At 41.7% G+C, this 13974-nt stretch overlaps 1 protein-coding gene across 7 annotated transcripts in view; it reads left to right on the top strand.

Annotated features, from left to right (window-relative positions):
• The first annotated feature begins 1384 nt into the window (after positions 1–1384).
• PRR14L (proline rich 14 like) overlaps positions 1385–13974 on the top strand; it is a 35798-nt gene continuing 23208 nt past the window's right edge. For 2 of the 7 annotated variants that reach the window (XM_050924318.1, XM_050924313.1), the window contains exons 1-4: positions 1385–1533; positions 2577–2651; positions 4917–4982; positions 5139–5674. In XM_050924318.1, the coding sequence (XP_050780275.1) occupies positions 5174–5674 (501 nt within the window). In that variant the 5' untranslated portion in view covers positions 1385–1533; positions 2577–2651; positions 4917–4982; positions 5139–5173. Of the gene's footprint in view, positions 1534–2576; positions 2695–4916; positions 4983–5138; positions 5675–8162; positions 8238–13974 lie in introns of those variants that run through there. The other 5 variants (XM_050924314.1, XM_050924316.1, XM_050924315.1 and 2 more) reach the window with 5 other exon arrangements.

Below are 13974 nucleotides of genomic sequence, written 5' to 3'. Positions count from 1 at the left end.
GGGAGAGAGGGGCTTCCTGAAACGGGGCGGTAGGAGGAGCCCGTGTTGTGGGGAGGTCATTCCCCATAGGTCTATGTCCTGGCCCTGGGGTGGGGGCGGCGGGAAGGAGTCCTTCCTGGCTAGCTCCCTCGCAGGGCCCGGGTGACAGAATCAGTCAATTTAGTACACCTCTCCTGCTGGCCTGACTTCACCACATCACGATTTACCAGGATTAAACAATGAAGCACATAAAATCAGCAGTACTTGCATCACATATTAATGGCTTGTAGTCTACAAGCAGGTAAAACATGCCCTGGTTCCATGCCGATGGGCATAAACACTCATAACAACGTGCTACTTGGTGGCATGATATAGGGGAACACATGCCAACTCCTGCAATAAAACAAAATTTGTTCTGTTGCACTCAGCATGTGTGGATGAAGAGACATCAAAAAAGTTAAAATCCATGCAAAGTTTGACTGTGCATTTCTCAGAAATGGACAAAGAAAGGCATGAAAACTTTTTTAACATAGCCACTCATGTTCCTCAGAAAAGATACATCACATACATTCAGATTTAGGCTCTGATCCTTTTTCCATTGAAAGCAATGGCAAAATTCCTATTGAGTTCAGTGGGACCAAGTTTCGCCCTTTATCTGAGACTTCACACTTATTATTTATGTAATTAATTTGAACAAGAGTGTTGTCAAGCTTAGAAAGAACAAGAGTATTGTCAGTATAAGGCCTAAAACTTCCAGAAGCGTCACAAAGCAAGCCTTGTAGAATTAGCTTTAAGAAGCAAGCTTTGAAAAAGGAAAGACTTGTGATCAAAATGCTTTGCTACCAGTTATCACAGTATGCTAACTCCTGTAAAAAATTTAAAAATTGAATATTTAATTTCAACCTAACAACCAGATGGTGCTTACTTTCAATTAACAAGTAACAATACCCTGGTCTAATAAATTAATTGGGCCTTCAATATCAGAATTTATTCACTCCACACTGTGGTTATTTTATATTCTAAACTGTAAACTCTTTCTAGTTACCCCATTAAAGCAGCCGAACAGGCAGCACCCATGGCTGTAAAGTTCTAGACTAATTGATATTAGGAAGCTAAATGCATGAAGCTGAAGAAGTGGTTTTTATCCGCAAATGCTTATGCCCAAAGATCTGTTAGTCTTTAAGGCGCCACCGGTTCAGTAGCCATATGTTTTGGGGATGCAGACTGACACGGCTACCCGTGATACTTGTCTGATTCTGTCACCCGGGCCCTGCGAGGGAGCTAGCCAGGAAGGACTCCTTCCCGCCGCCTCCCCCCCAGGGCCAGGACATAGACCTATGGGGAATGACCTCCCCACGCCACGGGCTCCTCCTACCGCCCCGTTTCAGGAAGCCCCTCTCTCCCCTCCCGTCTCTATGGTGCCGCGCTGGGAGGCACGTCACACGCGCTCTCTCTGCAAGGCCCGGATGAGGAAGCGAGGCGGCTCTGTGGGCCGTGCTGGTGCGTCTTCTCGGGAGCCGCCCCCTGCCCTGATTCGAGCCGCCGCCAGGACCAGTAAGAGTCGGGGAGCCGGGGCCTGCTCTTGCCCTTCCCCCACGCCCGTAGTTTTTGGTTTGGGGGTTTCTTTGCCTGTCACTCATCTTCTCCGCGGGGAGGAGGGGACTTTGCCTCCCCTTTGGGGGTGTGGTTGTCATGGGGACGGGAGGATTTGCGCCCTCCCTAGATTGCGGGGGGTGTGGGGGTTCTCTTCTCTTTGGGGGAGGGGATGGGTCCACCCTCAGGCATGGTCACTGCATTGGGGTGAGGTGGCGGAGAGACACTTGTCAGGGATGGAGACACTAGGTTTACATGGTCCTTCCTCAGCGCAGGGGAACTGGACCGGGTCCCCTCTATCCCTTCATTTCTATGTTTCTGTTTGCTGGGGAGTGTCTGCTCCCACAGGGGACTCATTCCCACGAGCAGGGTGGCGCCTTGGACCACAGGAGATCTGACACCCCTTATTGTTGATTCCTTGACTCCTGTAGTTGTCCGAGTCTTGGGCAGTGCTGGCTGGGGTCCTTTTGCTGTCCGGGGGTTGTCATTCTGCAATGGGTTGTGTCACTGAGATGAGGTATTGACCCCAGGTTTTGTCATGGTGGGGAGCAGGGGTTGATCTGTGGGATTATGGAGAGTTTGCAGCTCGGAAAAGCTGCAGCATTTTGGTTAAAGAGTTAGGCTTGAATTTTACATTCTGGATTGTATGTGTGAGTGAGTTTGTGAAAGAGAAAGTGCTTCTGCACTGTGTTGTGCTGTCAACAGTTAATAGAAATTGTTCTTTAGTTCAAGATGTGACGTCCTGCCTTTTTCATGTGAAAGACCCAAATTCTATCATAATATTGACTGTGAAGTCCAAAGTGACAAGCGTGAAGCATATTGACAAATAGAAAATCTTAGGCAGCCATGGAATTGGTAAAAGTGCATTGTTTGTGGAGCATCAGTATTGCCAGTGTTGCTCTGTGAGACTGGAATCTCTAAGGTTTCCTCTTGAAATGTAGAGCTGTAGAAGAATTTTATAATAAAGAAAGGGCTGAGTTTTTGTTTTTGTTTTTACTTCCCAGGGAGAGAAGATGTCATCTATCCTGTTTACTTGGAGTAGCTGAGTAGAACCGGGATTCAAAATGAGAACCAACAAGGTCTACAAACTCGTCACACATAAGAAGGGCTTTGAGGGCAGTGGTCAGTATCCATTGGGTCATAAGTGTTTTTAGGGCTGCTAGTTTAATGAACAGTGATATATAATCAGCAGTCTTCCATAATATTTCTAACTTAACAGTGACAAAGCTGGTTTTCATTTTTGTTAGTCTTTTTCAAACAAAATATTAAGGGATAAGCCTTTGTGTAACCTACAATGTCATTAGTCAGAAGGTGGAAAGCCCATTGATAGTAGAATATAAATTAAAATCCACAAATGCCAGATTACAGTAAAAATGTTAGCTTCTGTCCCAGAAGCTATCTTTGACACCTTTTCTTTTGTCTCATTAAAGTGGACCCCTATTCAGGCTTGTTTGTAAATAATTTTTTTTTTTTTTTTTTTACAATTTTATTTTACATTGTTTGCTTTTTGATGGGCCACTTTCTAGATGTTGCAACAGATCATGAGTTTGGGTGACCTGGGTTCTATTCCTGTGTCTGCAATTGAATTTGTTAATGTGACTTTGGGCAAGTTACTTAACCTCCCTAATACCTGACAGAGGTTGTGTGTGTGTGTGTGTAAAGCATTTCAGGATCACAAAAAAAGGTGTTGTAGATGACTAGAATTTGTTTTTCATGTGCTGTAAGACCGGACTAGAAGAAAATAAGTCTGGAGTGTTTTTGCAAATGGGTCCTTCTTCCTATCTTCGGTAAATAAATGCTAAGATTCTGCAACCTCTCAGCTGTTTTTTTTCTTACAGCTGATATTGTCATTTTAAAGAGGGAGAAAAATCAGGGTCTGCAGAATTTAACCCATATGTTTTTAGTACCAATTCTTGAGGAAAGAAGCCATGCCTGGTGTTTGTTTAACTTGTATATGGTCAGTGTTTGCATTTATCTGTAGATCATTTAGTGTACTAAGACGATATTGTGTTGTTTTTCTTTAAATTAGCCATATGCTAGTCAGTATTGTTAGAAATGGTGCAAGTTTTTGAAGATGAAGGTTTAAAAAAAAAAATTGAGCAAAATCCCCACCACCACCACCATTGTTGTAGGTGGATTGGTTTTTTGTTTTTTTTTTGTTAACTAAAATCCCCAGGATTCTTAATGTCTAGCATAGAAATATTGAGCTAGCAGAACTGATGGATGTTCATCTACATTTCTGAGCTGTGTAAAGAGCAGCAAGATCAACATTTGAGTAATAGGATTGGGTTTTATTAACCTTCTTTTGGCTGTTAGTGGAGTGATTGGTGCCACCTGACCTAGCTTTGTGTAGAAACTCTCAATGGAGATTCATGAGCATGTCAGTGTTAAGTACACCTCTACCCCATTATAACACCAGCCAATATAAAACAAATTTGGATATAACACGGTAAAGCAGCGCTCCGGGGGGGTGGGGCTGCGCAGATCGGCGGATCAAATCAAGTTTGATGTAACGTGGTTTTTCACCTATAACGTGGTAAGATTTTTTTGGCTCCCAAGGACAGTGTTATATCGAGGTAGAGGTGTATATAGTATTCTTGCATCAGGGCTCTTTAATTTTTTTTTTAAGTGACCCTTTACTTAATGTAGTTCAGAGAACTTGTGGCTGACCATGTTGTGGTTATGCTGACACTATGGTTAGAACTGTACTAGCAATAACTGTGTTTGAGCATGGCTATTGCTAGCATAGTATTGGTCTCTGAATACTGATGAGTTGGGCTCTAGGCTGTAAGATGATCAAAGGTTAATTTTAGATAACAAACCTAGCGATAGCACCATCTTTTTCCTTTCTTATAATGGGGAAGTCACAAGGAATGGCAAGTGATAGTGCATGTGTTAGGAGGCATTTTCTTATATGGCTTTTCCATCTAAATAGAAAAATAAAGGAAATTTGGCTGCCATCAAACTGGCAGGATGTTTGACACCCTGCTTTAGGTCCACAAGTGCTAGCAAATACTTTTTCTCTCCATTTCCTCTCTTCCCATTTCCTAGATGCCCATACACTCTACAAGGTCTTAGTTTTAGGCTAAGAAGTGATGCTGGAGGAGGGAGAAACTGCTGATGTGAGAAGAGAGGAATAACCTTATTCATGGTTTGTGTGGCACTTACTCTAGTGGTCAGTAACTGTAGAGTCACTTTCTTACCAGGAATTCAGTTGGAACATACGCTTGTTGAAAACACACATTTGAAGCACTTACCCTTTTATTTGTTTGGTTTAAACTTTTTATTTAGGGCAAAGTTACAATAGAATGTTGACATACATTTTTTTTATATGACTTATTCAGGCTCAGGTTAATATTCAGAGAACCTGGGTGAACATTTTGGTTTGCTGACTGAGGAGGAATCCTACTGTGAGTGCCTTTTGAGGACCAAACTTTCTAAATATCTGTCCCCTTGTTGGTGCTTCTCGGGCATATGTGCCTTTGACCCAGACAACAACAAAAACAATGATTACTTTTGTGTATATGTGTGTGTCTGTAGTGATTTAGTGTTGTCTTTACATTTAGGGTGAAGTTAGAAAGGCACAGTCTTCAGCTGCCTGATGCTATCATCTGGAGTGGAGTCCCAAGAGAGAAGCCACTCACATCCCCTTGATTCCTCCATGTCTGCTGAGGTACAAGAATTGTACACTGGACTGCCAGTCAGCATCTCTACTGAGCTTACTGCTGCGTCTGATCCTAATGTTAGACTAGATACAAAAGCTGAAGCATCAACACTTGTGCTAGCACATAGTAGCAGTTTGCTATCTGAGTCCCCCAGGATTAGTGGGGTGGAATATTGCTCCCAGGAAACTGATAACCTGGATCATGGGGACAAGCTTACATCTGATGGGCTGGCGGGATCCCTTTCTGAAGAGTCTATGGAGGCTGGAAACCTTGCTGAGAATGAAGAGGCCAAAAGTGGAAGATTTGGGAAGCAGGACACTTGTGCTAATGGGAGCCAGAAGGAAGAGAGACAATCTGTGAAAGAAACACAAGATGCAGAGGAAGAGCTTGTTGGATGTTGTTCTTTAGCCTCTGAAGAAAAGTGGTGGTTGAGACAGGTAAGAAAGAAATTGATTATAGTGAATGTTTGAACATAGCAGAGAGGGATTTGTTAGGGACTCCATGTCAATGTGCTTTTTGTTCTCTTTCTTTAAGTCTTGCCATCCTAGCATCTTGCTATATGAGTAAGTTTTTGGCTCTTCACTCTTTCAGTTTAAGTGGATATGTGTCTGAATTGGCTACATGCCTGTTAAACATATTATCTTTATTTTCACTTTAAGAAATATTCCTAGAATAGTATTTGGCAGGTGTGTAGCAATGTGAACAGCAAAACCTTAGAGAAGGACAGGAGAAGCAAAAAAAACTAGGGATGTCAATCAATTAAAAAACGTAATTGCGTGATTAAGCAACAATAGAATACCATTTATTTTAACTATTCTTGGATGTTTTCTACATTTTCAAATATATTAATTTCAATTACAACACAGAATACAAAGTGTACAGTGCTCTTTATATTTATTACAAATATTTGCACTGTAAAAAACAAAAGTGTTTTTCAATTTACCTCATACAAGTACTGTAGTGCAATCTCTTTATCATGAAAGTTGAATTTACGTAGGTAGAATTATGTACAAAAAAAACTGCATTCAAAACTAAAACAATGTAAAATTTTAGAGCCTGCAAGTCCACTCAGTCCTACTTCTTGGTCAGCCAATCACTGACAAACAAGGTTGGCTACAGTTTACAGGAGATAACGCTGTCTGCTTCTTGTTTGCAGTGTCACCTAAAAGTAAGAACAGGCATTTTGCATGGCACTGTTGTAGCTGGCATTGCAAGATACTTACATGCCAGATGCGCTAAAGATTTATATGTTCCTTTCATGTTTCAACCACCATTCCAGAGGACATGCTTCCATGCTAATCATGGGTTCTGCTTGATAACAATCCAAAGCAGTGCAGACCAACACATGTTCATTTTAATCATCTGAGTCAGATGCCACCGGCAAAAGGTTGATTTTCTACTTTGGTGGTTTGGGTTCTGTAGTTTCCGCATCAGAGTGTTGCTCTTTTAAGACTTCTAAAAGCATGCTCCACACATTGTCCCTCTCAGATTTTGGTTGGCACTTCAGATTCTTAAATCTTGGTTTGAGTGCTGTAGCTATTTTTAGAAATCTCACATTGGTACCTTCTTTGCGTTTTGTCAGATCTGCTGTGAAAGTATTCTTAAAACAAACATGTGCTGGGTCATCATCTGAGACTGCTATAACATGAAATATATGCAGAATGCAGGTAAAACAGAGCAGAAGACATATAATTCTCCCCCCAAGGAGTACAATCACAAATTTAATTGATGCATTATTTTTTTAATGAGCATCATCGGCATGGAAACATGTCCTCTGGAATGGGGGCCGAAGAGTGGAAGGGGTATACGGATGTTTAACATATCTGGCGTGTAAATACCTTGTAACGCCAGCTACAAAAGTGCAATGCAGATGCCTGTTCTCAATTTCAGATGACATTGTAAATAAGAAGCAGGCAGCAGTATCTCCTGTCAATGTAAACAAACTTGTTTGTCTTAGTGATTGGCAGAATAAGAAGTAGGACAGAGTGGACTTATAGGCTCTAAAGTTTTACACTGTTTTGTTTTTGCTTGCAGTTATGTAACCAAAAAAAATCTGCATTTGTAAATTACACTTTCACAATAAAGAGATTGGACTTCAGTCCTTGTATGAGGTGAACTGAAAAATACTTTTTCTTTTGTTTGTTATTTTTACAGTGCGTATATTTTAATAAAAAATAATATAATGTGAGCACTGTGCATTTTGTATTCTGCATTGTATTTGAAATCAATATTGAAACTATAGAAAAACATCCAAAAATATTTAATAAATTTCAACTGGTATTCTATTGTTATAAGTGCGATTAATCATGATTAATTTTTTTAATCATGGTTAATTTTTTTGAGTTAATCACATGAGTTAACTGCAATTAATTGACAGCCCTAAAAAAAAAAACCTTCACAAATGCCTAATGTCCCTCTTCCTAACTGTTGAGGATACACTGTAGTCTAAAATGTCATAATACAGGTAAAAAAATTAGCCATTATGTGGTCATGCTGTTGGTACCAGATTAAAATAACTAGCAGTTCTAGCTCTTATGCTGAAACCATATAGGACATCACTTGTGTCTTAAGCACAGTCTCTGCAGTCTGCCGTATCTTTCAACTTAGCTCTTCAGTAACTGGACAGTGGATCAGTGTCTCTATTTCCTTTCTCAAACAATAAGGCTTTTCGGCTAATATATCTTTTGGTTTTTTTTCCCCCCTCCGGCAAACATTGACGTTGCAATTATTATTCCAAGGCAAAAAAGTTTGTGAGTTTAGAGATAACATTGAAATTAACACTTCATTGTTAGTCTCTCAGGTGCCACAAGCACTCCTGTTCTTTCTGAGGATACAGGACACGGCTGCTATTTTGAAACATTGAAGTGGTGTTGTTTTAAAAAAAAAAAAAAAAAAAAGGTTTAACTTCAAAATTCCGTGTTACAGGTTTTACTATTTGGCAGGAGGAATTCCAAACACTTGAAAGTATGCCAACACAGTAAATGAGAAGGTTTGATTAAAGTAAGGAACTGAAAATTGAGCTTCTACCAGGAAGTAAACTTCAAACTTAAATTTCTGAGAAATAATTCTGTCTCCATAATGTGGTCATATGATGACATTTAGATTTCTTTGATGTCTTTATAATACGTATTAAGGTGGTGTAAATGTTATAGATGCTTATGTAACTTCACAATTGCATCTGCTGTTTTCTTTCTCCCTGAGCAGAATCTCTCCCTAAAATCCCCTATCATTTTAAAAGTTTGAGAGAGGAGATTTAAGTCAAAGCTTGGTAGTAATTTAATTTTATAAAACCACACTTCATACTTTTTATATTACTTGGCTTTTTTGCTGGGTATAGTGAACAAAAAACTGTTTTTCCTAGTAGCAGAGGTAATGGTTACATAAACTACAAAGCAAATAGTAGGAGTTGTACTAGAGATTTATTTAATTTTAGCATGTTTTCAATGGGAGACTGAAATTGGTTTTGAATTTTTATTTTTAGACAAGGATGATTCTCTACAGTTCCAAAAGAAGCTGATTTCGTAGTGAAATCTTCCTAATCATATGACTAATCCCAATTTCTCTTTTTCAAAGTTCTTATTTTTCTTTTCAGTAGAGCCACTGTAGACTGACTTTACATTAGTTTGCATTAGTGGTTCATCTTCCAACTATTTCTATGGCTTTGGGTTTGATTAATTGAAAATTAATGTGGAGGGCAAGACAAGATAAACCTCTACCCCGATATAATGTGACCCAATATAAGGCGGGTTTGCGTACAAGGCAGTAAAGCTCTGACACGCTGCTCTGAGCAGCGTGTTAAGGGTGCTGGGTCAGGCCGGGGAAGAGGGTCTTGGAGGCGGTCAGGGGCTTCCCGCGCCCCAGGGTCTAGGGGGCAGGAGCTGTGGGAGGGCACTTTTGGGGGCTCCGCGGTCTCAGAGTGGCCTGGGGGATTAGTGGGGGGCCGGGAGCAGCCCACTCTGCTTCCCTCACCCCAGCCCGAGCTGGGTTGCTCCGGGGACGGGGCTTGGGGGAAGGGATCCCCCTTGCACTCACCAGCAGCAGCGGAAGCAGAGCAGCCCAGCCCCAGCCCCAGCCCCAGCCCCCTCCATTCCACCAGCTTCCAACTGCAGAGCTCTGCTTCCCGCCACAGGTAAGTAGGGGGGGACGTCCTTTCCCCAACCTCTCCGTGCTCACCTGCGGCAGGAAACAGAGTGACGCAGCCCCAACCCGCTCTGCTTTCCTTGTCCCGGCCCCAGCCACGTTGCTGGGGGGCGGTTGGGGAAAGGTCCTGCACTCACCTGCCTGGCGGGAAGTGGAGCACCACAGCTGGGAGCTGGCGGAGTGAAGCTTGCTGGGCCAGGGCCAGTAGTTTCCCCAGGAGTTGAAATTAGGGAGTGGTGTTTGAATTTACAGGAGGGGTGTCAGGGCCAATGAGATAGAGATATATAAAAGAGATATGAATAAAGTAAATATTTCGTTAGGATAATGCAAATTTAACATAAGGATAATGCAAGTTAAACCAAAACACATAACAGGTCTAGATTTCTAAAAATATATAATTTTTAAAAAAAATGTATTTAATTTAAATTGACTTTTGAAAAGTAAGCCATCATGGGATAAGAGAGAAGTCCTCTCATGGATCAGTAACTGGTTAAAATATGGGAAACAAAGGGTAGGAATAAATTATCAGTTTTCAGAATGTAGAGAGATAAATAGTGGTATCCCAGAGGGGCCGGTACTGGGACCATTACTATTCAACATACTCATAAATGATCTGGAAAAATGGGTAAACAGTGAGGTGGCAAAATTTTCAGATGATACAAAACTATACAAGATATTTAAGTCCCAGGCAGACTGCGAAGAGTTACAAAGGGATCTCGCAAAACTGGGTGACTGGGCAACAAAATGGCAGATGAAATTCAATGTTGATAAATGCAAAGTAATGCACATTGGAAAACAATCTCAATTATACATACAGAATGAAGGAGTCTGAATTAGCTGTTAACACTCAAGAAAGAGATCTTGGAGTCATTGTGGATAGTTCTCTGAAAACATCCGCTCAATGTGCAGCGGCAGTTAAAAAAGCAAACAAAATGTTGGGAATCATTAAGAAAGGGATAGATAAGAAGAGAGAAAATATCATATTGCCTCTATATAAATCCATGGTACATGTACACCTTGAATACTATGTTCAGATCTGGTCACCTCATCCCAAAAGAGAGAGATTGGAAATGGAAAAGGTACAGAGATGGGCAACTAAAATGATTAGGGGTATGAAACAGGAGGAGAAATTAAAATGACTGCGAATTTTCAACTTAGAAAAGAGACAACTAAGGGGGAATATGATAGAGGTCTATAAAATCTTGACCGATGTGAAGAAAGTGAATAAAGAAATGTTATTTAATCCTTCACATAACACAAGAACTAGCAGGTTTCAGAGTAGCAGCCATGTTAGTCTGTATCCGCAAAAAGAACAGGAGTACTTGTGGCACCTTAGAGACTAACAAATTTATTTGAGCATAAGCTTTCGTGGGTTACAGCTCACTTCATCAGATGCATAGACTGGAACATATAGTGAGGAGAGATATATACATAAAGAGAACATGAAAAGGTGGGAGTTGTATAATCAACTCTTAAGAGGCTAATTAATTAATATGCGCTATTATCAGCAGGAAAAAAAAACTTTTGTAGTGATAATCAAGATGACCCATTTAAGACAGTTTGACAAGAAGGTGTGAGGATGCTTAACATGGGGAAATAGATTCAATGTGTGTAATGGCTCAGCCATTCCCAGTGTCTATTTAAGCCTAAATTGATTGTATCTAGTTTGCATATTAATTCAAGTTCAGCAGTTTCTCGTTGGAATCTGTTTTTGAAGCTTTTCTATTGCAAAATTGCCACGTTTAAATCTATTACCGAATGGCCAGAGAGGTTGAATGTTCTCCTACTGGTTTTTGAATGTTATGATTCCTGATGTCAGAGTTGTCCATTTATTCTTTTGTGTAGAGACTGTCCAGTTTGGCCAATGTACATGACAGAGTGGCATTGCTGGCACATGATGGCATATATCACATTGGTATATGTCAAGGTGAACGAATCCCTGATGGCGTGGCTGATGTGATTAGGTCTTATTATGGTGTCACTTGAATAGATATGTGGACAGAGTTGTCATTGGGCTTTCTTGCAAGGATAGGTTCCTGGGTTAGTGTTTTTGTTCTGTGGTGTGTGGTTGCTGGAGAATATTTGCTTCAGGTTGGGGGTGCTGTCTGTAAGTGAGGACAGATCTGTCTCCCAAGATCTGGGAGAGGGAGGGATCATCTTTCAGGATAGGTTGTAGATCTTTGATGATGCGCTGGAGAGGTTTTAGTTGGGGGCTGAAGGTAACGGCTAGTGGCGTTCTGTTATTTTCTTTGTTGGGCCTGTCTTGTAGTAGGTGACTTCTGGGTACTCTTCTGGGTCTCTCCATTTGTTTTTTTCACTTCAGCAGGTGGGTATTGTAGTTTTAAGAATGCTTGATAGAGATCTTTTAGGTGGTTGTCTCTGTCTGAGGGATTGGAGCAAATGCGATTGTACCTTAGAGCTTGGCTGAAGACAGTGGATCGTGCGGTGTGTCCTGGATAGAAGCTGGAGGCATGCAGGTAAGTATAGCGGTCAGTAGGTTTCTGGTATAGGGAGGTGTTTATGTGACCATCACTTATCAGCACAGTAGTGTCAAGGAAATGGACCGCTTGTGTGGATTGGTCTAGGCTGAGGTCGATGGTGGGATGGAAATTGCTGAAATCATGGTGGAATTTCTCAAGGGCTTCTTTTCCATAGGTCCAGATGATGATGTCATCAGTGTAGAGTAGGGGCATTAGGGAAATGAGAGCTAAGGAAGCATTGTTCTAAGTCAGCCATAAAAATGTTGGCATACTGTGCGGCCACGCGGGTACTCATAGTAGTGCCGCTGACTTGAAGGTATATATTGTCCCCAAATGTGAAATAGTTGTGGTTGAGGACAAAGTCTCAAAGTTCAGACACCAGATTTGGCATGTAACTAGTTCACAAAACTGGGGGGGGGTGTACACCCCCCATCCCCGGGGGTGTGTGTAGGGAAATCACTGGGTTGGGTTGCTTCGCTTCCCAGCGCCGGTGAGTCAGGGGAGATTGGGGAGAGGATGCTCTCCACACTCACCTGCAGCGGGAAGTGGAGCAACGCGGCCCCAGCCTGTGCCACTCTGCCAGCTCCCAGTCGTGGCGCTCCACTTCCCGCCAGGCAGGTGAGTGCAGGATCTTTCCCTAGACGCCCCCCAGCGACGCGGCTGGGTCAGGGACAAGGAAAGCGGAGCAGGCTGGGGCCATGTCGCTCTGCTTCCCACCGCAGGTGAATGCGAAGAGGGCATCCTTTCCCCAACCTCTCTGCACTCACCCGCAGCGGGAAGCGGAGTGCCGTGGCTGGGAAGTGGCAGACTGGGGCCGGGCTGCTCCGCTTCCCACCACTGCCAGAGAGTGCCCGTCAGGGGGCCAGGGGGTGGATAGTGGTCGGAGCAGTGAGGGGACAGGGGAGTTGAGTAGGGGGTGGGGTCCTGGGGGTGATTAGGGATGGCGGTCTCTGGAGGGGCTGGTCAGGGAACAAGGAACGGGGGCCAAAGCAAGTTTGATGTAACACGGTCTCACCTATAACGCGGTGAGATTTTTTGTCTCCCGAGGACCGCGTTATATCAGCGTAGAGGTGTAACTATATACAGTTGCTCTAGATATGTATCAAACCTGAAACATACATCGTGAGGTGGAGTGGATTTTGGAGTTTTATCGCTGGAAAGAAAAAGTCTAAATGTCTTAGCTGGTTTGGCTCCTCTATGCTCTGAAAATATTGGACAGTACAGTTGTGAATTGACTGCTCCTTCTGTTTGAAAATTTATTCTCTGGACAAATGACATGGGCTTCAACATGTCAAGTAGCTGCTAAAGCCGGAGTGCACACAAGCCAGAGCTTACACCAAGGGACAAAATAGAAAAACTGCTTCTTCCATCAAGAGTCTTAACTCTGCATCCATCAGCTTCACCCATCAGTGCAAATTAAATATAATACTATGCTAATGTGGATACATTTTATAATTCATACACACAAAGGCAATTCTTTCTCTCTGTTTCTCAGCTAGGATTTAATAGCAAAATGCTGTAATTAAGGCTCCTATTGATTAAGACTTCATTATTTTACAAAATATGCTAGAGAATGTTTAGTACATGAATACGTCATTTTTATAGATCAATATATTAAAATATTTTGTTAAACATTCCTTTTTATTTGCTTGTGAGTTCTGGAGCATCTCTGCATTTCAAAAGTTTGAAGGTGAGGGTTTATTGCAGGGGAGTTAATAAATATGATTGTCACACTGCTGTTGCCTTTAGAAGGAAACTGTAATTTAGCAGTTCAAAACCAGGGTACAGTATTACAAGGCCTGGATTCTATTCTTAGCTTTGCAACTTATTTACTGTGACACATAAGATGAGTCATTTAGTCTTTTTTCCTTTCCAGTATTATAAGGAATATTATAAGCAGTATTGAGACAATGTTTGAAAGCACTTTGAGGTCTCCATATGGAAAGTGTTGTAGAAATGCAGAATAGTTCATTTAATTTTTTTGAGGAACGCATAGTTGGCCTCTCCAGTGCCTTTACTAATGAATTTCTAAGGCCTTCATATTCTAGTGCTTTTACAAATGAATTCATTTTCCTGTGCATCTGGGTGAAAACTACTTAACCAAAGTAGATTAAAAG

This window comes from Gopherus flavomarginatus, chromosome 15 (genome assembly GCF_025201925.1).
Source record: "Gopherus flavomarginatus isolate rGopFla2 chromosome 15, rGopFla2.mat.asm, whole genome shotgun sequence".
Classification (NCBI taxonomy): domain Eukaryota; kingdom Metazoa; phylum Chordata; order Testudines; family Testudinidae; genus Gopherus; species Gopherus flavomarginatus.
This window is presented reverse-complemented; position numbering and strand designations above follow the sequence as displayed.